General features: G+C 37.8%; 1 protein-coding gene across 2 annotated transcripts in view; it reads left to right on the top strand.

The window, feature by feature from the left end:
* The window catches only part of PIEZO2 (piezo type mechanosensitive ion channel component 2), a 292,042-nt gene that overhangs the window by 80,595 nt on the left and 186,189 nt on the right, over positions 1-25,258 (top strand). For both annotated transcript variants that reach the window (XM_069004418.1, XM_069004417.1), the window contains exon 3: positions 22,409-22,534. In XM_069004418.1, the coding sequence (XP_068860519.1) occupies positions 22,409-22,534 (126 nt within the window). The remainder of the gene's footprint in view (positions 1-22,408; positions 22,535-25,258) is intronic.

The following is a 25,258-nucleotide window of genomic DNA, read 5'->3' on the forward strand; positions in this document are numbered from 1 at the left end:
TTTTTGGATGATACCTATTTTCTCAAAGTTAATACACTCAAAAGACTATAAGAAAACTCCACCTACAACCGGTCCCCAAAAGTAAGTACTTAAATAACCCTAATATTCTTATTTTAAAATTTTGCCTTGAAGTTAACACTGTCTTTTATTTCATGTTGGAGAGTGCACAGGTAGGCTCAGTAATACTGGTTATGTTCCTGATGTTCAAGTTACGCAATGTTTGAGATCAGTTATTTACTGTCTGCCACAGAACCATGCCAGTACATTTCTTGACAGGTGCTCAGCGTTATGAATGCCACATTGCTGGGAGAACTCCAGTCAGCAGGCCCCTTGTCAGGTACTGGAGAACATGACCAAGCAGTATGACAGAGTATTAAACCAGATATACTTCTTTCCCCACTCCCTGAGGTATTATTTTGTGATGACACGTGGTTTTAGCATAGTAAGTCATCTATCTCCCCTTGCACTTCCCATAAAATCACAGCAAGTGAATTCCTTTCTGCTGTGATAGCCTAGTGCTGCATTGTAATTCAAGAAGGGCCTAAAAAGGTGGGATGGCAACATGTGTTGCCATCATATATGTGTTGGCAATAAAGGAATTAATTTTTAATTTTTAAAATTTTTTTTCATGGAGGGCAAAGTCCAACAAGTGTACATGCATGCAGATGAAGCCATCATTCCTGTTATGGTGGCATTAAGAAATTATAACTGTATTGTGACCAACCTCTTTGTGTGTATCTTTGTTTATCCATCCTTTGCCAGTTTAGGTTAGAAACTCTTTCAGACCAGGCTTTTCTTGCCAGGGACTTTGCTACTGAGGTCTGTATCTTTTCTTAAAATGTGTATACCTTACCCAAGATACTACTACCAATAAAACAAACAAACACCCCCCTCCTCTGCCGCCAAATATGTTGGACAGGACAGTGAAGAATATGGTTACAAAGCAATAATTCTTTTTCAGAAATGGAGAAAGAATGAGAATACTTAACTCTGTGGAGACGCTGGTTCTCAGGGTATGAGTCACACTTCTACCAGGTTATAGCCAACTCAAACAAATGATGTCCAACAGATGACAAAAATGAAAATGAGTTTCTCATCCAGAGACCAAACCCATGATTATTATTCATAAATTAACCAGGCCTGATCAATTAATCTTCTTCTAAGTGCTTTAAGATAGTTGTGTGTTTTAGTAGTACAGGAAATAACAGTAGTGTCTGAAAAAGAATTTCATTAATTTTAAGCAGAGGAAAATCCTCACAGCAAATCCTGTGCTTTAAGAAATATACAAAAGTGATTATGGAGGGTAGACACTAAACTGACTCCAGGTCTGAACCTTCTAGTCTTGATAAGGCATCCTATAACCTGGACAGTTACTTCAGCCCTTTACAAATAATATGTCCGATAATTCCCTGACAGTTTTCTTGACAGTTTTCTGACCTCCCTCCCACCCCATAACTTTTTTTTCACTCTAAGGAAGAGTGGAAAAGTAGAGCAAAATCAAACCAGCACTGCAAGTGATCAGGCTTTTCTGAAGACAATTCAGTGCCATGTTTCTGTATTCATTATGAGACCAGTAACTCCTAGGTTTGAATGCTGGCTGTGCAGTGACACCCATCCTAGGATACAAACTTAAAACCAAAGCCCACCTGGATTTCACAGTGGTATATTCTGCCACATTATTTGGGGTTTTCTTTCAGGTACTCCTAAGGGTAGAACAGCATTTTGGTGTAACCTAAAACTCACACTGCTGCTCGCTCACTGTCATGCACCACCCCCCCTCAAGTAGAGAGGAGAATTGGGACGAAAGGGTGAACCTTGTGGATGGAGATAAGAACAGTTTAATACCTGAAACAAGGTAAAATTTAATAATAATTATTGTCATGTTAATAATAGCAATAATAATAGGAAAGGAGTAAAACCCAAGAGAAACAAGAGATGCACAAAACGATTGCTTGCCACCTGCTGATTGATTCCGAGCCTGCCTCCAAGCAGCAATCTGTGTCTTCTGGCCAACTCCCTTGACTTTATAAATTGAGCATGACATTCTGTGGTATGGAATATCCTTTGGGCCAGTTTGGGTAAGCTGTCCTGGCTGTGCTTCCCCTCCCAAACTTCTTGTGCACCTGCTCACTGGCACACTAAATCCAAAACACAGCTACTTAGAAGAAAATTAACTCTCCCAGCCAAACCCAGGCAAAACAGCATGGTGTGTTTTGAACTGTACTGTTATTCACAGTGGAGTGCCTTGAAACCTCAGCTGAAACTGATGCTACTTCCTTAGGCAGGAAGCCTACTCACACAAAGGCATATTCAAAGCTCCAAGCTGCTTCCTTACAAATAGGAGGGACAGAGCGTGGGGTAGGAAGCAGGAGGTTAAAAACCGTGTCAGAAGTCAGTGACCTGCTCAGATGTGTGTGATGTACCTAGGTGACTCTCAGCAAGTCTAAGTTAGGGAAATGATTAAAACTGTTTTGGTTCACAAGGGAAGCAAGAACTAAGAAAGAACCTGGTAGTTACTTTAATGGGAGGAACATTACAGGAAATACGAAAGGGAAGCTTGTAAACACACACAGGCAGCCAAAAATATAGGCACATCTAATGAAAAAGGAAGAGGGTTGCTAAATATCTGGGAACAATACTACTTTAAAAACATGCCCCCCAGTTTAGTTTTGTCCTTGCATTCAGCTATTCACAAAGAACAGGTTTTCAGAGGTGCCATGCCTGACCCCTTGGAAACTAGATTAATAGGGAACAACTACCTGCTCTCATCTGCACAAACACTTGAGTTATTCATCCTCCTCTCCTGCTGCCCTGTTGAGGGTCTCAACTGTCCCTCTGTGCTCCCCTGTTCCAGGGTGCCCTCCTGTCTGTTGTGGTCATGATATGGGTCAGAGATTGAGAGTCCTGCTTTCTGTACTGCTCTCCTGTTGCTTGTGTTTGCAGGACTTTGTACATTTTATTTAATAGCATAAGTAGTTATTGCCTGACAGGAAAATAAGATAATTATAAATTTTGTTTTTTAAATTAGTAGAAGATAGGTCATTTGCAGTCGTGGGCACATTAGGTATTTTGTCAAGACTGTACCCTGTGCAATTCAAAACCTGACCCTGGTTCCCAAGCTGTTCATGGTGGGAGCAGGAGATTTGCTATTCTTCTAAGCAGTGGCAGTGTGAACCTCCTTTAGGACTTAGCACGGCTGTTAGGACTCTGAAAGGAAGGAGGCTGTTGAAGTTAAAAATCTGCTATTTGCTTTTAGAGGTATTATACTAGTTAGTTTCTCACTTATCTAAATGTCCTGGAGTTTAAAGACAAGCTGACTGAAATGCTTCCCTGCAAAAACCCAAACAAACTCTTAAAAATAAGGGGTTTATTAAGTGGAAATGTTCCCCTTTTTAAAATCTGAAGTCTAAGAAAAGGAGCATACAGAATGGTAATGAGACAGACATAAAATAGGGCATTCCATCTCCATTACAGAATTCATCCATTTTTCCTGAGTCCATCTGGTAACTAAAGATAAATCAGTTTTGTCAGTGGAAAAGCAACAATATTTTTGAGCCCACGTTGGATGTTTGCAGAAGGCTTCCTTCTGCCAAACGTTGTCTTCATGTTACCAACAGAAAGTTGTACAGAGCTATTTCATTTATGTTCTTGGATTGGAGGTGAGAAATGCAGTCTGACTGGCATGTAAAATTTCAGCAGAAAATTGGGTATGTTTGCTAATACTTGTTAATGTAAAACAGAGCATTGTTTCTCATCCTCTTTGAACAGCGTAGTGCAGTTGATTTCAGTGGAGCGATGTTGATTCACACCAGCTCAAGCGTTCACCCTTCACATTCAGCTTTACACTTCTTTTTTGGAAGAGCTGTGATTGTTAAATCTTAAATTAATATATTGAGGTGCTTCAGTCTAGATTGGCTGGCTGATTTCCTAAGCCAGTGTACTATGTTTTGTTTACAGTATTCAGATTTTACAGAGTGAGTGTGGAGGTTTTCAGTTTCAGAAGGTAATAGATTTCAGTAAGAGAAAGAGCATTTAAGTTCTAGAATGTAAGGTAGTGTTATGTCTCATTCTTTTTGTATGGTTAAGCAAGCAACATTGGATGATGACTCAGAGTTTCCCTTAATTATCTGTCATCTCTTCAAAGTAATTTTGGATGGCACACAACACCTGTTCTGGTTTTTAGGCCCTTTAAGCATATTTCAAATTCCAGAATGTTTCCCTTCTGCATTCAGTAGCCTGTAATTTTCAGGTAAAAAAAGGTCCTTTTAATTTACCATGCCATTTCTTCTGCATGATGCAGATCTGTTTTTACCTTCCTTTTAAAATTTTATTTATTTATTTAAGTACTGTGGTTTTATTCAGAACTTGTTTCTAATACTTAATTCACCTTTTGTAAAATGACTTAGAGTCATTAGCTACTGTTTGGTTATTTCTTCTTTCTCCTCCATTAATTCTGCTGCTGGTATCTGGGGGGAGGAGCAGGTAAGTACACATACATGTGCATGGAAGATTTTCCTCCTTGTCTTGCAATCCTTGAACCTGAAGTACACTTCTGCAGTGAATGGCTACATTCCTTGAATCTTTTCACAGCCTGCTTCTGTACAGACCCTTTTTAAACTGTAAGCATCACTGACTTTTAACAGCACCATGTCACATTACTTAATATACCCTCTAAACATGCCTGTTGGTACATTTGCACCAGACAGAATTTTTCCTAAGTTTCTTCTTTGTTTCCATGGGCTTTGAGACTTGGGATCCCTTCTGAATGCATAAAGCCCTACAGTTATGGTAATGCATCAATTACTATATTGTTTGTAATCAGGCAATACACTAAGGATGTTTATGGTATCCATAATGATCCATTTGAGAGGTACTGAGGTTATTAAAGGAAGAATCATGGAGTTTTTTTAAACTTCCAATAATGCAGAATCTAAATGCTTTAGAGAATAATAATCTGGGACCTTTTCTGATTTCCAGAGTCTTGCGTCTATTTATTCTAGATGCTTGTGAGGCCCTAGACATGTTTTCTTTAACACATTTTTATTTGGAAAAGGAACAGTGACACATCAGAACCTGACTTTGTGGCTTGTCAGTCACAAATCACTAAATTTGAGGGCCTTTTTTTATCATATAATGGCTTGAGTTGAAATAGACCTTAAAGATCATCTAGTTCCAACCTCCTGGGATGAATGATTATGCTGATCACATGGAGCTGCCTGTGTTCCCTGACTGGCCTTAGTAAGACTTCAGGAAATATTTAGGGGACTGGGAGTGATTGAGAGACAGGTTGTAGATAACAATTGCTGAATATTTTTCAAATACGGAATAATTTCTTCCTTATCTGCTTCCCTTTGTCCTGATGTCAGCTCTAGAAATTTTTAAGCTACTAGAGGACTTATGGATTCAAAGAAGAATTTGTGCATTAGAGCTATAACTATAAATAAGTGTAGCTGTGAAAGGAACCATGTGAAGTGTCAAGACCTTTCTGAAGGAATCTGTGGAGAGAAAATAGAATTTCAAGAGCAATTAGATGCTTTATATTGCCTAAGCTCCATTTTAGATATCCAAATAAAAACACTGCTCCTTAAAATCTATGACCAGCTGACCTCAAATATCTAATTCACAATATGTGAGCTATCTCTAGCAATGTTCCCAGTTTGGCTTGGCAAGGCTGAGTTGAGGTATCAGTGTCACAGGTGTTGAAAGACATGGATTCGTATCCCTTAGGCTGTGCTCCCCAAGGACAGAAGCTGGTAGGTTTGAAGACAATGACAGGATGAGGTACTTGGGTTAGTGGTTCCAGCATGGGAAAGTGAGGACAGCTGTGATCCAGGACTGTGGTTCATCTGGCCATTGTAGGATGCCTGTTGGATCTGAGCAGGCCCCTAGGTCTGGGCAGGCTCAGCCAGCAGCCTCTGATGGTGGTGCAGTGGACAATGGGATCTGAATCCCCTTAAGCAAGGGGAAAAGGTGACATTGAGTTGCCGTCGAACATGAGCAAAGAGTTGGATGCCCTGATGTCCCAGAGAAGATGCCTGAACACTGGAAGTGGGTGGGAAGCTTTGCCTGAGTGGCCTTGCACAGTTTGGTTTGTCATCTGTCTTCTTGTGGGGCACCCTCTATGGGCTTATTTGTCCCCACACTGATGTGCTCCCTTTTTGTGTATGATTTGACACCATTGTCTTACTATTAGCAGCAGTGGGAAAAAAATTAAAAATTGCTTGACAGCACCCTGGCATGTAAATTTGATCACTGAAACACTCATAAATAAATGTTATGGAGGATTGAAGTGAATAAATGAGGGTGGTACTGTCAGTGCAATTCTCCCAGACATCTGTGCTTTCTTTAAGAAATCTATAGAGGATTGCTGGTCGAGGTACATCACTGCTGTAACATCTTTCAGTACACCTGTAATTATTGTCAGTATTTTGTGGAAAAGTCTCTGCAGAGATCTTTGGGTGTCCCAAAAAATGTCATCTTCAGAATACTGCAAACGGGAACGTTTTACTGTGTTACAGTCTGTTATCCTTTGTGTTTTAGTAGGCTCGGAAATAAATATTAGCCAAACTGATACTGTTTTGTACTAGATTTCTTTTCATTTTTCCTAAACAAGAGGTAATGGCAGTGTGAAAGTTAAGCCGGAGTTGTAATACTTATGTAAATATCAAAAACATGAGTTCAAGTTTAAAATTTAAAGGAGGCTCCTTTAGCTTAAAGACAGAGAAAAGTTTGGCCAAATGTTATTCATACCTAACGGAGATTGACTCAGCTGTAATTAAAATAACTAATGTATTTTGATCTAAGCCAAAGTTTGCTGTAATGACTTAAATATGTAGGATCATGTCTTGCTGATATGTTCACAATAATTTCATTACAAGATGGCTAGGATATGCTACCATGAGGTGGCTACATAGAAATGTGTTCACATCTGAGCAGACAAGGCTGTAAATAAAAATGTTCATTCCTTCTGGGAGTTACTTTAGAACGCTTTAAAAAAAAAAAAATACTCCTTTTCTGAAGATTCATTACGCTTGTCTGGAAAGAGTACAGTTCTCTGTAACTAAGGAACAGTTGACATACACAAGGAAACATGGTATAATAATAAAGGAGAATACTGCTTCTCCCAGTGTCTGAGGAGAGCAGAAACCCAGAGAGCTGTTCAACTACTGTCATGGCAGGCTGTCTCACTCCCAGTATTTGTGTTGGGCAGCAGCGGAGGGTCAGGGAGTGAAATATCCGTATTACACTGCTGGAAACTCAGCTTATGTTGACATTGGAGCAGAGCCTAGCTTCCAGGGGAGGGCATGCGTGTCCCTCGTGGGATGCCAAGGCAGAGCAGGCTGGTCTGATCCATCCTCACCAGTGCTGGGCAGCATGGGCAGCAGGCAGGGGTGGCGTGTCTCCCTGCTGGAGTGCCTGGTGCAGTGTTTCTGCAATGGGGCCAAGGTGGGGTATTTAGGTTTTAATCCCCCAGCTTTTAGGTGTGGTTCAGCACACACCTGAAGTGATGCTAATGCAACTGTGCACACCTGAGCGTGCTCAGACATGAGTTACAGAGAGAGCTGTCCATTACAGAGGGAGATCAAATGTTGTCATGGTGGTGTTCGAACACAAACATGGTTATTTTAGCACGTGTTTGCAAGGCTGCATCACTTACATGTGGCAAAAAGCCCTGAAAGTGCTCCAGGGGTTAACCCCAGCAAACGGCCCTGAAACCTTTGTAGCAGGATTTTCTGTCATCTATTACACAAACCCCATGCTTGTATGAAATCAGCCAGTTTAGTGCTGCTTTAAAGTGTCACTAGCATGTCAGACGGTGCATGCTGATGCTGTGTGTTTTTGCTGTTCTTTCCTAACATCCTTTCTCTTCCTGCTATTTGGTAACTTTCTATGAAAAATTCCTAGTGAATAGTTTTTAATTCAGAGGAATATGTGCTATAACAAAATCAGACTTTTTTTTTTTTTGTGAGAAAATGTTGATATTTGCCAATGTGGAAATTGTTCACTTTGCCATGTGGAAAAAAATATAAAGAAAATACCTAAACTTTGGTAAGTTCAAACTAAATAGTTTTATTTTTGATTTCTTGAGCTGTACAGTGGCATTTCATCCTTTTTGCCAAGTGTTGTAAAAGTTCCTTTAGCAACTTGAATTTCAGCCTGAATTTTTTAACATTGGCAATCAAAAATAGAATCAGACTTCCACTTTTGAGAACTTTCTGAACATCACTTCATATTAAATATTTTTAGTATGTTGTACATTAAGAAAAGGTCTGAATTTGTCTGACTGGAAAATAGCTTAGGCTACTGACCGTACTGAACACAGATGTGTTTTATTACAGGAGTATATATCTGTAAGATTGTAGGGCTGGGGTTTTTTTGTTTTGTTTACACTGTACTCCAGTGTTTTAGTTAGAATGCTGGAGTATAACATCAAAGACACATTTTCCCCTTCATTAATAGTTAAACACTTTTAGAATTCTAATCATCCTACAAAATTCACAGAAGTATGATTTTCTTTTTGATGCCTCACTCTATAACACTGACACATCATGTTGGAATCTGAATTACTTCTTTGTAAACACAGTTATACTTCAGTCTTACAGACCAGTAGCAAAGTATTATGTATAAGAAAATGTAAAACAGGAAAATATTTAAAAACAAGACTAAATTTTAAAGTGTTTTCATTGTATGTTAAGTATATGAACCACAGCCAAATGACACATTTGATTCTGGTTGTGATATAGAGATAGTGCTCTATGAAGCCAAATCTTTCCTTTTCCAGTGTCCAAAGTATGCCATGCTGGAACTGTAGAAGGAAAAGTGTTTTCTTGTAAGTCTAAATCTAGATGACAAAATGGATTTTGTATAGTTTTCCCTCTCAGCGTACAAGACTATTAACTGTACTATGAGTAGAGAAAAGATTGTCTACTTTACCTGAATTTATGTGACCAATATATGTTTCGTATTTCTGTATGTACACAACTTTGTATGTACATATATACTGTTAAACTGAAGCATGTCCATTCTTGTCTCCATAAAAATTTCAAAAGCAAGCTTTGTTTCTTATTTCATAACAGTATTTTTGAGGTTATTCAAAAGTAAAAGCAATCTATATAAGAATTAACACGTTGTGTGCTGCAATTTCTTTCATATTAAAAAAGTACTCATTTTCTCCTTATCCTAAAAATACTTGTATTGAGAACTTTTAGGAAATGCTTAAATTGAGTCTTTCCAGTTTGTTTATAACAAGAGTAGTGACAAATGAGAGTGTGCTAATTGCAGGTTAGGCACTACACTACTTCAGTGATGTTGGTTACTTAAAGGACATTCAGAGGTCACATAGCCAAACAAATGTTTTCTTCTTGCCTTTCCCACTTGAATCTCCGTGTATGACAGATAAAAAATAATTCTTTGGTTGCTTTTCTTTTTGAATTCCAGAGATAGCTCAGATTGGACCCAAGCTCAGGCTATCAGGGACTTTTGAAGACTGAAATCTCTAGTGTCCTTAAATATTCAACAAAAGGTATAAAGTGCAAGATCACAGGGTCCTTTTTGCTCACACTCTGTGGCAAAGAACTGAAGCTACTTTTATAAATTGTAAAGAAAAAAGGAATATCTTCACCCCTTATATCCTGCATAGTCGCCACATTTTATGCCTCTTAATGATCTCTTTGGTCATTTGGGAGGTTTGTTTGTTTGTTGGTTTGTTTGTTTTCATTGTTCTTTCTGCAAAGGCAACATTGGTGACCGTTTAAAAATCATGAAACCATTTAAAAACCATGAAAACAGGAAGCTATTCTGCTGCACTTCCTTGCTTTGCAGAATGTTAAAACTATACCCTGTGAAACATGGTAGTACATATATTCCAATCAATCATCTTACATACCCTTTCCATATTGTTACTCTGTATGTATGGACTTTCTAGTTCCACACCCAGATTTCCTACCACAGGGAAAAGTATTTAAAAGTGCTCCAGTAGCAGCCCTTTCTAAAAAGCAGCTACAAGAGGTGTAAATGGTGCAGTCTTCTATTCCAGTCCCTAGTGCTTCTTGCAAAAGTTGTCTGAGGTTGTTGTCCCTCCTGTTGTCCGGGGGATGATTCCAAATCCTTCTACCAGAAAGGCAGATGTGTGAGAAGTCCCAGCTGAATTGCAGAGATGTCTCATATACCACTGCAGAGGCCTCTTGGATCCTGAAACACTGCTTGGACAACAATTGAGCTACATGTGTGCAGAGCACAGATGCCAAATTCAGCTTCAGTGTTGAAGCAGTTTTACTACATTTGGCTGCTGGGTTCCCATAATTTTTGCTGTACGTGAAAGAATGAAACTACCGATCCTTTTATGTCTACCCCAGTGGACAAAATGCCAGATATATAAGATCTAGTTGGACATGAGCATTACTTAGCCAAGGTCTTGCAGTGAATGCTTGGTAATTGGTTAGTCTTTGAAAAAACCTTGATAAAAGCCCAGAGGACTATAGAGAAGAACTCAAGTATTTATCTTAAAAGACTGTACGTACTTTCCTTCGGGTGGTTTTTAATGTGGATTAAATAAGTTAGTCTATGACAAACTTGATTCATTGTTAGGCAGTCATTCTTACTGGAGATTCCAGGTACTAGAATAGATAAATTGTGTTTTGAGATAATTTATTTATTCAGAAGCAAGCAGATAAAACTTACAGTCTTTGAAAGTACCTGATGTGACAAGAGAATTTTGAAGAGTATTTTGCATAGTGGAGATAGTTGGAATTTCCAGATAAATATCACATATTTAAAATGCATCTGGTAACCTTTATACATTCAGTTGCATCTCTGAAGAAAAATAAAGATGATCCCTTTAGTCAGTGAATGCACTGGTTTCCTTTTACCCCACTAGTATTCTTGTGGGACAAGTGTATATAGAGGTAAATTTTAAAAGAAAAAGAATCACATATAGAAAAAACACTGGTCACTGAGCTGACACTGGCCCTTAGGAATGCATTCGAGGGCTTGTGATATGTGGGCCTGTGGAAACATTACTTCAGAGCCTCAGCAGATGTTGAGAAAATAGACATGAACATAAAGGAATAAAATGGAGAGTGAAATGCATCTTTGTACTGCTGTATAAAGCCATAAGGTGTCTGTATTTTGTAGTGGTAATGGTGTCCTACCCCAAAGGGACTGTAGCAGAACTGGAAAAGAGTTCAGAGATGGTTGATGGGGATAACAAAAGTATGTCACAGCAGTGTCTGAGGAACAGCTAAGTGTGACAAGGCTCTAGCTGAGAAAAGATGCAAATGGGAGACTGTGTGATTGAGAGATAAAAATTGAGTGATGGGGAAAGGATGGATAATGACCAGTTTCTCTTTTTCTCATAATGTGAGAACTGGGAAGCAAAAGGATGTTCTTCATACAGTGAGCTGTTGACTTGTGGCAATACATGTATCGTGTGTGCTGGAAATTCACGTGGCTGAGAATGGCACTGGGGAGAAAGTTTACTGAACAGATCTGGTTCAAGCAATCTGAAGAACAATTAGTAATTCGGAGGGTGTATTAATCTTCTTGTAAGCTTCCCCTGGACAACTGTTTACAGTGCTGCTGATTACTGGTGATAATGGATTTTTGGTTTGTACAGGTGTAAATACAGATGTTCTTAGCTTCTTTTACATTCACGGTTTTTAGTGTTTTCACATTGGGCTGTAGGATGATGGATATTTCAGATACGAGGTAGTTCCACACCTGGTTCGGTTTTTTCCCATTTTGACATGACACTCTTTTTAGTTTCCTTTTCATGAGTTTTAGTTTTCTCAGAAGCTGAATTTTTTTCTACCTGCTTAAAATAATTCTGAAAATTTTAAGGGAAGTGTTCTCTCTTTTATTCTAGGCTTTGTTAAATCCATATAATTAAAAAAGTCAGTAAATTTCTTTGTCCAAGATTTGTGTATTAACATACAACTCTATCTTTCCTTGCCTCCCTTCATAGTATCAACCATTCATTTTGTTCACAGAAGCAACTTAAAATTTCACAGTGTCATTGCCTGGTAAGGAGTCTGTCTTTTATCCTGTAAGTGTCTGGACAGCTGCCACCAAATGCCTGGCCCATGGTACCAGCCATCCTAAGAGGGAAGAGCATCACTGTTCATACATTACCCAACTATACTTTTATCTGAAAGACAGCTTACAAGCATGGGCTCAACTTACTGTAATGTTGGCCACTTTTTTCCATTATGAGAAACAGAGTAGTAGGGTGAAAATGAACTATTTGATTCCCTCTGCAGTTATTGTCCTAAAATTACAACCATTATTTTCACATGGAAATGTGATGGTTCATTTATGGTCCTGAGCTGTAACCTTATAAGGAAACTTCATAGTTAACATTTTCGAGTTTAAAGTAGTGGATTATTTCTGCAAAATTCCTTTGTCTGATCTACATAGAACCCAATAGACAATATTACAGCTATGTTTTTACATACAGAAAGATTAAGCTAGGAGAACTGTTGCATATGCACACATGGAATCGATATAATAGTGATAATACAGATCTAGTTGTTGTTCTCTGCCTGGTTTGCAGGATGTTCCAGTGAATGGCTTTTGCATACCACTTGAAAGAAAACACTGCTGGTGTTACTAGGAGTTCAGTGTTTCACCGAGTCTCACTCTTCCTTAGTATAAGCCTTTTGTGAAATATTGAGCAGTGCTGTGATTTCTTCTCATGAAGAAATCTTGTATTTCTGTAAGCATAGCTGAGTCCCTTGTTGTCCAGATTTCTTGTATATTTATAGACCCATGGTTTAACCCTGGCAGGCAGCTAAGCCCCACACAGCCACTCACTTTCCCACAGTGGCATGGGGGAGAAAGAAGAGTAAAAGTGAAAAAACTTGTGGGTTGAGATAGTTTCAAAGTAAAGAAAGAGCAATGTGCAAAAGCAAAGCAAAACAAGGAACTCATTCAAATGGGCTGGCAGTTTTTCAGTCACCTTCAGGAAAAGTGTTGCATCACATGTAACTCTGACTTGGGCAGAAACACCTTAACTCCAAACCCTTCATCCCTCTTACCCCAGCTCTCTATGTTGAGCATGATACCATCCAGTGTGGAATGCCCTTTTGGTCATCTGGGGTCAGCTGTCATGGCTGTGTCCCCTTCTAACTCCTTGTGTACGCCCAGACTTCTTGCAACTGCACTGAAAGATAAATCAAAAGTTACCATCAGCCAAAGCTGATATGTCCCAAGATGATGATTCCTCTATTCCCATGACAGAAGATTTCCTGTAAAGCCTTTGACTGAGGTTGTTCTTCTGAAATACTTGCCAGAAGTTTTGAAAACTAGGTTTCCTGCATCATCTAAAATATCCTTCTAAACATTTTCTCTGGTTTCCATTAAAATTTCCAAGATCTGACAGGCCTTACCATTTTTTGTGGTAACTACCTGCACACTCCTCAGTATACAGTCCTTACCTGACTCTAATTATCAGCTGTGTTTTAGTTTTTACCAACTTTCCAAGCATGTGTGTCAGATTTGTTGGTCTGTGGTTCTCCTACTTCCTGCAACCTATTTATCTACAGAATTGTACAGAATATACAACACAGACTCTTAGGAGGTTTATATTTTAATTTTCTTAGAAAGCCACTCACTTTTGGTGAAAGAATACTACTGTTTGTAGAAAGCTATCTGGTCCTCTTCCATTTGTCCACTGGAACAGGTGTTTTGAAAGTAGTATTATTTTTTTCAGAGAGAAAAAATTGTCATGGCCCAAGTGGCAAATGGGCATTACAATATGTTCTCAAACACCCGGAAACCTTTAGAACCAAATTTCTTACACAAGTAAATTACTTTCCTGTCTTGTCTTTCTGCTTCCCTGAAACATCTGTGATAAAGGGAGGGAATGAAGCTATGCCCTTGCATAGGTTACTTCAGTTCCATGTTGATAAGAGGGCTTAATATTTTAGAAATGCGAAGTTGAAGCTGAAATGCCAATGCATTTCAACTCAGGGGCTCTTCAGTGGGTCATGAGCTGCATTACGTTGTGCTAGAGATACTGATGCAAACTCTTCAGAAAGATGGTAAATTCTTTGCAAAACTTCTTTCTGAGCTGAAGCAGTCTGTAGAGCTTCTGGGAAAAGTTTTGCCAAAGGTAGAAATTCATACCACAGCTTCCACTCCCTTGTGAAAACATCATAGCGTAGAGTTGTGTTTGCCATAGTTGTATCAGTCATTTTTACATAGATTTCTAGCCTTCCTCTCTCACTCTGCCCTGCACCACATTTGTTTACTGCTTATGAAATGCGGGTAGGTATTCAAGGGAGAAAATTATTCTCCTCCTAGTAAGTACAGATTTTTTGAAAATGTGGTTCACCTCTGTAACACAACCTGCTGCCATGTCCCATTACTTGGTAGTAGTTTGGACTCTTTGTTGCTGCAGGAACTTACTACTGGATAGTTACCTGCTCTTTATGACAGTGATAGAGGGACGAAGAAACTAAGTTGCAAGCACTGCTTCTAACAGACAATAATGACTGAATTAATTTGAATTCAAAATAAATGTTATCTGTTAGTGGCAAACATGGAGAGGCTGGTTCCTCAAGGGAAAGAACTGGAACTCTGTATTAAAAGCCTCAAATACTCTTGTGAAAGAACAGCTCTGACTTAAAATTTCTCAGTTCATATGCAGTAGTATCTGAGATCATGTTTATTTCCTGTATTTAGCTTGGTACAGACACCTGTCAAATTATGAAGCAGACATCGAGTAGCTGTTATTTGCTTTGAAAGCTTATGAGTGTCATCTGGAAAAAAAAATGAATGGTCAAGTTCTGGGTCTTGTCTGACAAAATATTTTGTTAACAAAATGGGTAAATTGCCTGTGTAAACTTGCAACTCAGAGATTATGAGCAGCTTGAATGATGGTATTGTCTATTGATACAGAGGATACAGCTCAGTTCTAGTAGTATTCTGGGCATGAAAACTTCTAGGAAAAACAGGAAATCCTGCAAGAGGCTAGAGTAAGGAGACATTTATTTTGTTATGCAGCATTTTAATGTTTTCATTTCTAAATAATTTTTTTTAAATTACACATAACATTTTTGACTGTTTACCCAAGTCTGGTTGGCACTCCTGCAAGGTGTCTATCTCTAGAATGACTTTTTTTTTTTTCTTAGAGCTCTGTCCTATTTTTTAAAAAAAGAGAAGCAGAAAGAGAAATGTAATGAAACAGGTAAGTGTATGAAAGAATACAACTGATCCTGCATTTTGTGTGCCGATACATAGCCTGAAAAAATGTATCTTATTTTGCTTATAAAAATAATGTAAAAAATTCAGGTAATTACATATTTTGTGACTAACTGTTGCAAATTATTGTGGCTCTATAATCTATGCAATAATACAATTTGAAAAGCAAATGAATACATGATAGTAGAAAGAGCTGTTTGAAATTAAGGAATCATGGCTTTTTTATAAATTATTTTGAAAATTTTTCTTTTGGTCACAGTTGTAGATTGTGACATTTGGCTACACATGGCAATAAGGGATACATTCAGCAAAAACATGGACAAAACTGTTAAAACATTGCAAAGCTTTTGCTGGAACTTCTGAATCTAGACCTGTAATTCTGTGGTCTGGATTTCGGTGTGGCTGCTTGAATATACACATAACAACATAGCTAAAATAATAGCATGAAGTCTTGAGGTGCTGTTTGTGGATACCCATTTTCAGGTTTGGGCCTGGGTAGGTACAGAATAGACAATGACATTAGTTAATTGCTTGCTATTTTTGTCTTGCTGCTGGAAATCCAGTGAATAAACCAAGTGGGTTTGCATTTTTGCAGTGGTGATGTCTGCCCAGTTTTAAGGCTTTGGTATGCTCATATCCTCTGGGTAGAAGATGCTGTTTAAATATAAGATACTCTTTGGGGGGGAAGGGAAATATTAATGCATACTCTATTAAGGTAAATATAGATGTCCTGATAACTGTGCAGTGGAAGGATGGCAACACTTTCAGTAGCACTTTTTTGATCATGAAAATAATTCCGTGCAGCTTCAGGATGATTTAAGCATTATCTTTTTTGAGTCTACCTAAGATGTTCATGTAAGATGTGGTGAATAGGAGCTGATATGCAGATACTTTACTTGGTGGACTTGACATTGGACAATATAATTGCACAGTGTACAAGGCACGCCATTATCAAATTTCATTCTTAGAATAGTTCTTCCAAACAATTGCCTTCCTCTATCCATTGTTCATATCTTTATCCCATTGTTTTAGCACTCAAGAGGCCAAACCTCTAAGCACAGATGAACTGTGCATGTAGAAATATGATTGACATTTTGCGTGTTTAATAAAGGTGTAGCTGGCACTGGCAAACATTCAGCATTGTTCTTACAGAACCTGAAACTGGAGGGCACTGTCTGCACATCCAAAAGTGCATGAAGAGTTGAAAACAGTGAGATTATGCCTACCTATAAGGAGAAATAGAGAAAATTAGCCATTAGAAGCATCTAAAAGGATTTGGCTTCCACTGACATGCAAGATGTGTGTTTTAAGTCTGGATCGCATCAAGTATCAATATCCTAAGAGTGAAGCAGTCAGCCTTATTTTATGAAACTTTTATGCAACACTGAGAGCTCTTCAGTCCCTATTCACATGCTCAAAGATGTGCATGTGTTTAAGTGCTTTTTAGGACATGGCTAAATTGCTTTGTGCCTTCCAAATGTAACCCTGTATTCATCTGGAAGTCTCAGCTGAGTTTAGAGCTCATAATTGAATCATTTTTTCATCTTCCGTGTTCATCAGGTGGTGTCTGGCTGATGACCTGAGGGGACATGAGATGTTAAGTGTCAATTAGTGTACAATAGTAGCAGTGAATTCAGGAAAGGGAACTGGCCCACATTCTTCGGTGATGCTGACTGCCCATAGTGAAATACTAAGTTTTCTTGTCGAATGGAGGATAGATATATCAGTGCTTATTTCATTCTTACAAACTTTTCTCCATGTGTAAGTGTAAATGTGTCCATCTGTGTTTGACACGTGTGGATAAAGTGGCTGATGTTCATGCTGGACTCAGTGATGACATTTTCCTCATGATTGTCTGGAACCAACTGTATTTTTATTGCCTCTGAACCTTTTGCAGAAACCAACTTCAAATCAGAACTCTTTTCTTGCATTTGTGTCAATAAGTTAGTTATGGTATCTTGAGGCACTTAAACCAGATCTGGCCAAGGGTGGGATTTCTTTTACGTGGGAAATTACGGTGGTTTTTTTTTTTTTTTTTGTCACACATCATGTGACTGTAAAGCTTCCAGATTTTTCCAAAGGACATGTATAGTGAATTAAATGTTTTCTTAACTTCCCACCCCCAGCTGCCCCACTCTACAGATTCCTATTTGGAACCATGGAGCAGGAGATATAAGTCTCTGGACCCTGGTTCCAGCTAGGCTCTGAGGTGATGCTAGGTTTCCTGATGGAAAGTCAAGAAGTTAAGATTTTCAGTTTCTAGCTGAAACAAATTCTTTGGGACTGAGGCTGTGTGTGCTGCAGAAGTTTGCTGCAACCAAGCCTTTTCCCCAGAGCTCTTTAGTTTTATGTTTGTCACTTACTGAATGGCTGCAATAGAGTATCTTTATTAAGTGAAGTGTCACTAGTTCAGGAGGTAAATGCACATTAATATTTATCACTCACTGCATACTATCAGAGATTACATGAAAAATTACTTTTTCTTTGGTATTTCATCTACTGTGATCTGAATAAAAAGTGTTGTGTAAAAAAACTTTCAAGAAGAAATTGAGAGCTGTTCAGGAAGAATTAAGAGTGTTTCAACAGTTTGGAGTACAATATATGGCTAAAGAGATGTTAGAAATATCCAACAAACTTCAGAAAATGCAATACTAAAGTTACATTTTAAAAAAAATCCCTGCACAAATTAATAAAAACTTCAAATAAGAGACCCAAACACTTAAATCTACTGTTTAGGTGAAGCCATGCAGCATATGTATGATTGTGATGATGGAATTATGCTGTTGGAATAGTAAACAGTCTTAAATGAATTTTTAAAATCCCTGGTTTTTCTCCTGTATTCTCCCTTTCCTGATATCATCAGAGCATGCAAATGGCTACTGACCCTTTGAACTTATCACCTTTGCATAGAGATGCATAGCACTACTTATTAAAAAAATCAAGATAAATTGTTAGCAGTATTATTAACTTCCTTAGAGATTCAAACAGTTCTTTGTCATGCCCCATAAATAGATATGAGGAAAAAAAAGCAGTGTGGAATGAAAATGCACCTTTCAAGCAGCTGCAATATGATATGATGTCATATCACATCATATATCAATCGTATCATATAATCTGTGTAAGGCTCATGGTCATGTAAGAGCTAATATATGTGATCTTAAAGCAGGTCTCCATGAAAATTGGCCATTCAGTTATTCCATGTCCCATTAGCACATCCTTGAGGTAGAAGCTCTGAGGAAGTTACAGGTGTACAAAAAAGTTCTGACATCATCTTGCTGGTTTAGGGCAAAGGGTAGCAAAAAAGATCAGAGGACTACCTTCCAGACTTGAATGTACAAGAATTTTTCATTGTTGTTGGAAACAATGTGGGTAGCACTCTCCAACTTTGTGTACAATCATGGTGTCAAGAGTTGCATGTGTGCATTGGAGGCAGCAGTCCAATTAGAACACATTCAAATAGTTGTACTGAGGTTACATGCCTGTGGCTGGGGGGGACATGCCTTTACTAATCCAGCTCTTGGCTGGATTACCTTTGAAAAATAAGAAATGGATTCCTCTTCCACGTGTGAAAAGCTTTTGGCCCTCTTGAGTCCAGTTTAATGTTGCATCTGGGCTGAAGAGAAAGAGGGTAATGAAGCCTTCACATCCTGTCTGGCTTCCTGCAGGCTTGATCAGAGGGGAGAAAGCCCTTTGCCAGGAACTTTCTGGAGGGATAAAGAGGCTGGAGCAATCTCTCCATGTGCTTCTGAGACATGCTGGGGTACATTTGCAGAGCTACATGCCAGGTTTTGGTCCCACTAGGTACCATTAGAAATGACTCCTGAAAGTGACACCTGAAAGCAGGCCCACTTTTCCCTGTCCTTCACGCCAGTTCTGAGACAAATGTTCTCTCTCCTTTTTATGCTCCATAGTTTTCAGAAGTTGTTGGTGAAATCAGAACCCAGTGCTCAAGCTTCAAACCAAGGTGTTTTGCCATGAGATTTTTCTTTTTTTGGTCTTGATGGACATACAGAAGCCTATACATCTAAGACAGAAATGAAAGAATTGATACTGTGAATTCTGGTGTTGGCTGGAGCAATGTTCTCTTGCACGTCTGTTCTGTCCACATAGCTTTGTGAACAATATATGTCTCCTTCTCTGTGGGATCTTCAGCTTCCATTCATATCCCCAAGGACTTTCACATTAGGGCAACTGAGCAGTTAAGGTATGTTCTAGAAAATTGTAACACTGTGAGTGAATTAGAATTTTAAAAAAAGTAAAGAAGGATGAAAAAAAATCTTTCTTCCTCATTGGAAAAAGCTCTGTTTTACTTCAGCTATCTCTTTTCTCACCATCTCAGTTCTGTAAGCATATGGTTAATTTTTGCTTTGTGTCATTTAGAACCAAGTTTCCAGTAGAAAGAGAAAAATGTAAGTAAAAACATAGTTAAGTGGGTTTACCCAAAATCCACTATAAATTGAAACTCATCCCTTATCCAAATCTGTCACTTCTTCTTCCTTAGCATAAATTACATGTTCAGTAATTCACTGATTTTAGCACTCCCATTTCTCTCAAGTTGTTGATGTAGCTCCAGAACTTTTGAAATCCAGGTCATAATATTTCTTACTTTTCTCCAAATACTTCTAGTTTCTAGTTTCTGCTGGCACAGATCAATGTGGTGCAAGCAAAAGGCTACTGCTCAGTAGAATCTGATGGTGGTCCTGTCGCACTTGTGGCCATGAAGGGAGTAGCCCTTTTGGAATGCTGTAACCTGCTCTGAACATACCTAGCTGCCTTCCAGCTGTGTGTTCCCACTGCCATATTTACCAGTACACTGAGAGACTATTTATTATCCTGAGTGTTAATAGTCCTTGAAATTTTTTCCTACCTTTTTCCAGGATATCTTTTTTCAACATTTCAGCATTTGAAGAAATATATTTTCAGCATTTTCTACAATTCTTAAAAGGAGGACAGTTTTAAAAGGGCTTTTTAAAAGAGTAGTTTGTTCAATTTAAATTCAAAGATGTTTGTTTTCAAACTTCAGGAAGTGAAGTCTAAAACTGAGATATATTTTGGACTGATATGGCAGTGGAAATACTGAAAGATAGACTCAGCAGTTTGAGAATTGAATGTTCATTGGCTAATTGTATTGCATTTTTTTCTCCTTTGGACGCTGACTCGGACAATTCTACCAGAAAATCCCCTTCCATATGAAAAAATTTGTTGCTTGATATCTATTGAATTATTAACTCCCAAGAACTGAGAAGAGTTTGTGACTTAGAACTTCATAAATCATCAGACTGTCTTTGAAATCTGTACATTTTGATACACTGTTTAAGTCCACAAAATTTGTATTGTCAAACTGTTTGTCTCCAGCTTTGAGACAGGTTATTTTTTAGTTATATTTAGCTATATTCTGGAGGAGCGGCGGCACTCACAATACCATGAGCACGGGATCAATGAACAAGTGAGCCATCAAATACTGAAGCTTGCAAAAGAATTGTAAAATGCAGCAGTCCTTGGACTACTTTACATAAGACATCACACCTAACAAATTATTTAATAACATGTAGCTTATCATATGTTGCTTCTTCTAAAGCTTTTGAAAATATTACCTATTCCATTGTTTCTGCTTTTATAGTGCTTAGAAGTTGTTGTCCAAAGCCAGGACACCAGGCCAGCTTCTGCAGAAGAAGAACAAAAAGTGGCCCAAATATTTTAATATCCAGTCTTTTGGTGTAACGCTCCTCCACCCAGGTCATCTCCTTTCTGCGTGAACTCCGTTGACAAGGGAATAGATCATACAAAGCATGTATCTAGTGAATGCATCTTCCTTTTAAGATTGCAGAAAACTTATACAGGGGCTCATTCTTAAAATTTTCATTTTTTAAAAATTGTTTACTGTATTTAAAAAAAGAAAAGGGAAGTTTATTACAGACATTTGATATTCAAAATTTGCAGTCAAAATAGTTTTATTGTGACAAAAATTTGGAGTCTGATGGAGGGAGATAGTCTATTACTTTCTAAAATTGTTGAATCATGCTTATCTCATTCTTTGCTTTATAAACTACTATTTATGCCATTGATGACATGTTTGAACTATAATATCTAAAATCAAAATCTGGCTTATTGTCTAGATATAGAATGTGAACCATCATCTTTCTAGTAGTTGTTCATAACAGGTGCTTGCAGGATAAGTATAGACAAAACAAGCTGCACATAGAGTGAACATTTCTCAAGTATACTCTGCTAGTTCTGCCCTCCAAAGCTTTGGCTTTTTTTACAGCCTTGAACAAGAATTTCAGCAGTGCTGTTTTTTAATCTGTAAATTAAAAAATGACCCTCAAATGCATGAAGCAGATGGTATAAAATCTAGTTATAAAATGTTTTGGAAGTAGAACTTTTACTGCAGATAGGTCAGGTAGGGTGATGTTTAATGTTGTATTTTATCAGCAATTCAATTTTGTCTTGAAGATGCATATTTCCTGAAATACTGATGGTTTACTTTATTTATTCATACCTTGCAAGTTTGTCTGCCTATGATTAAGCTGAGTGTTTCCTAGAGGATTTATAAGGCATTTCTAAGTCTTCATCAAACATTTTCTATTGGCTTTTGAATAGACATCCAGTAAATCACAGAGGGACTATGACCAAATGTGTCTGGCACTGGGTTCTTCAGTGTATACTGAAAATTATTTTTAAAACTTCTGAAGGAAGAGAAAGAGTACAGTCGGTACAAAGCAAAGCATTCATTGAAAGTATGTCTATACTCCTGAGCCAAACTGAGGTTTGTGTGTTGTTATGCCTCCTCCCATGTAATATTTTTGTAAAGAGTAATAAGATTAACAGGCTTTTATTTTCTCAAAAGTAGAAGTACCATTCATGTTTTGTCTATATACCAGGTAATGTGTTGGCAAGCATTGTGATATTATTATTATTGATGTAAAATTGCTCTCTGGAGACTTAAAAAACTTTTTTCTTTAATTTAAAAAAAAAGGGAAAAATTTGCAATAGCAGTCATTGTGATTTGTGATTAAAGAGTACTCAAACAAACTATAATTAAAGTGTGATTTTTGCTATAATATCGACCATAGGGGACAATCATGATTAATGTGGAACTGACTGGTAGAAATATCCTTGGTCAGGATATTTTATGGTTTTATACTGAAAATCTTTAAGCAGTGTTTGGAAATTAACCAAGTATATGTATGTATATTTTGTCTTTTAGGGCATACAGGACGATTGTTAAAATCTCTGTGTTTCACCAGTCTATCATTTCTGCTGCTGCACATCATCTTTCAGATAACAATAAACAGTCTTGAAGCTGGAAAAACTATTGAACCTGGTTTTAACTGTGAGTAAAAAATTTAAGTTTTTATTAGCATTTTAAATGTCCAAATGCTTCAGTGGTTTGAAAGGTGAAGGGTTGATAAGAAGGCATTTTGCTCTGTGCTCCTGTGGGTTTGCAGCTTGCTGTTGTTTTCTAGCTTTTTACCTTCAGAATTACTATTAGTAAGGCAGGAAGACTGGAAAGGTTTAAGAAATAAGAGAAATGTATATATAACTATTATATATATTTATTTTAAACTGTTTTGTTCCCAACAGAGATGCATTTTCTTTGCGTTTACCACTGACTATTGTTTGTCTTCATCTTTTAGGCTTCCTCAAAATCACCTTAGAACCTTAGGAAGCTACACATTTGTGTCATTAGATCATAATTCAGTGGATTAAGAGTAAAATGAGATAAAGTAACAAACCTCCTTCTATCCATGTATCATGCATCTCTCTAGAATAAACCTCTTTAGTTTTTCATTTAATTTAACTTTAAATATTGATTCCAAAACTTATATTTCTAAACAGTATTTGTCTCTTTCTTGCCTGTGTTTATGGGAGGAAGGATTTTCAATTTTTCATTTATGTGTAAGCTCTTCTTAAAATATATTAGATGACATTTTGTATCTTCCTCTCTCAGGAAATGTTGTTCAATAATTCAGAAAGCAAACATTCTTTATTGTGCAGAAGTTAATTAAAATATCTATCCAGTGATTTAGATATGTAACCTCCAGGTAGAAACTATTTGTACTTGTCTTACCATGCTTACATTTAACATTTAAACCTGTCAACTTACCTTTGATAAATGCCCATTTAATTTATCACAAGGTATGCTGCTGCCACTTGAGTAAACAGCTGTACTACAATTCAACACAAGAAGCCTTATGTGAAGTAAAGGATTTGACTTAAAGTAACAAAATCCTAAGGAAACTTGAAGTGAGCATTACTATTTCTCCTTTAAATTAAACAATTTCCTAAAGTAAAAAGCATGATTGTGTTAATAAAATACCAGTTTTACCTGGAATATCTTGGGCTTTGTTGGTTCAAATCAGGCCTTCATACTCTAAAAAGATACTTTCTTTTTTTTTTTTCCAAAATGTGTATCATTCACTGAGTGAGCTAGATTAGTTGTTTTCCTATATGTGTTTAACATTCTTATGACTACAAGGACGTAATTTTTACTTAGACTGGAGTAATTGCATCATCTAGACACCATTTATATGAGTAGAGAGTTCCAAGACAGAGATGCACCCACTGACTTTTTCCTCATTTTATGGTAGGAACTGGGGTCTGCAGGGGAATTAAAATAATTATTTCATCCTGAAGAGTCCACCCTTCCAGGTGAAATGTTCCATTTTTGACTGTTTATTCACAGATGTCGAGTGTAACAGCTCCTCTTCCAGCTGCCATTAATAACAACCTCCTTACTTGGGGCCTCATAGGGCAGTGGCTATAGCTGTAGGAGTGCATTAAACGTTATCAGGTTGCTCTGACACCAAGGCCACTTGACATGACATTCCCACACTCACCATTAAACTCTTTTTGCCTCCTGAGTGCAAAGGGCGGTTTGAAGTTGCCTGTTGGGAATGTTATTTGTCCCAGAGGAGCACCCAAACTGTGCCCATGTTGTTCAGGAGAGAAGCTGGTTGACTAAAGTTGTTCCAAGAGTTTTTAAACTGTTTAGCAACAGGAAATATTCAGTTGTTGAATTTCAAAGCCTGAATATGTTTGCAGAGTAAACTGGCACCATTTAGTTTACTGTTATGGCTTCAGTCAGTGAGATCCAGGTGAAGCTAATAAAAAGGGGAATCTGGTGCTGGCATTATGGATGCCGGACCCCCAAGGTGCTGAAGGAGAAGGTAAAGACTGTTGTGAATGTAGGGGCTAGAAAAGGCCAAAGCATTTGCTAGATCAGGGAATAAGATCAACTATTGTCATTTAATGGCACCAGAACTTAGATGGTACTGTGTGGGTGAGGAGAAGACAGAATTCCCGCTCCAGAAAGCACCTTGGTAGTACTTCTGCTTGTAACAGTTTGGTGCCACAACCCCACTGCATCTCCCATTCCCCAGCCATATGAAGAGTGCTGTACAAAACTGGCTGCAGCTGTGGGCTAAGCCATAGCTGGAGAAATGACAGCACTTCATCAGTGGCATCTGCACAGTATTATGATCTGCATTTTAGACTTGTTGCTAATGTTTATCCAACTCTTTTTGCTCAATAAGAAGTTCAGAAGTGTAGACTGGAAGACTGATGCATTCTCTTTCTCTATCCAGACCCAAATCCACTATTAATAAAACATTTTTTTACAGCTGCAGTCTTTTCTGATGCTTATCATTAGGAAATTTTTCTTCCATTAGTCAAAATATCCTGTCTTCATCCTTCAGCCTGATGTGGAAATGAAGAAAAACTTTCCATTAGTCTTTATGGTCACCCATTTTGTATTTGAAGGCTCCAGTCATATTTGTCATATATACTCTTTTCTCTCATTCTCTTCTATTTACACAACCTCAGCCCCTTCAAACTTTTTTCATGCATAACATTTTCTAGCAAGGAGATTATTCTTATTGTTGTTGGTCAACTTCTGTTTTCTCCAAGTGTTTCAGGTATTTCTTGAAGCTCAGTTTCCAAAGCTAGACACTATTTCAGATGAGAATTTAGTAGCATATACTGAAATGTAACAATTACCCCAAGTGTCTGCAAGTCATACTCCCTATTTATGAATTACTGTATCGTACTTTTTGCA

Source organism: Aphelocoma coerulescens, chromosome 2, assembly GCF_041296385.1.
Source record: "Aphelocoma coerulescens isolate FSJ_1873_10779 chromosome 2, UR_Acoe_1.0, whole genome shotgun sequence".
NCBI classification, from domain to species: domain Eukaryota; kingdom Metazoa; phylum Chordata; class Aves; order Passeriformes; family Corvidae; genus Aphelocoma; species Aphelocoma coerulescens.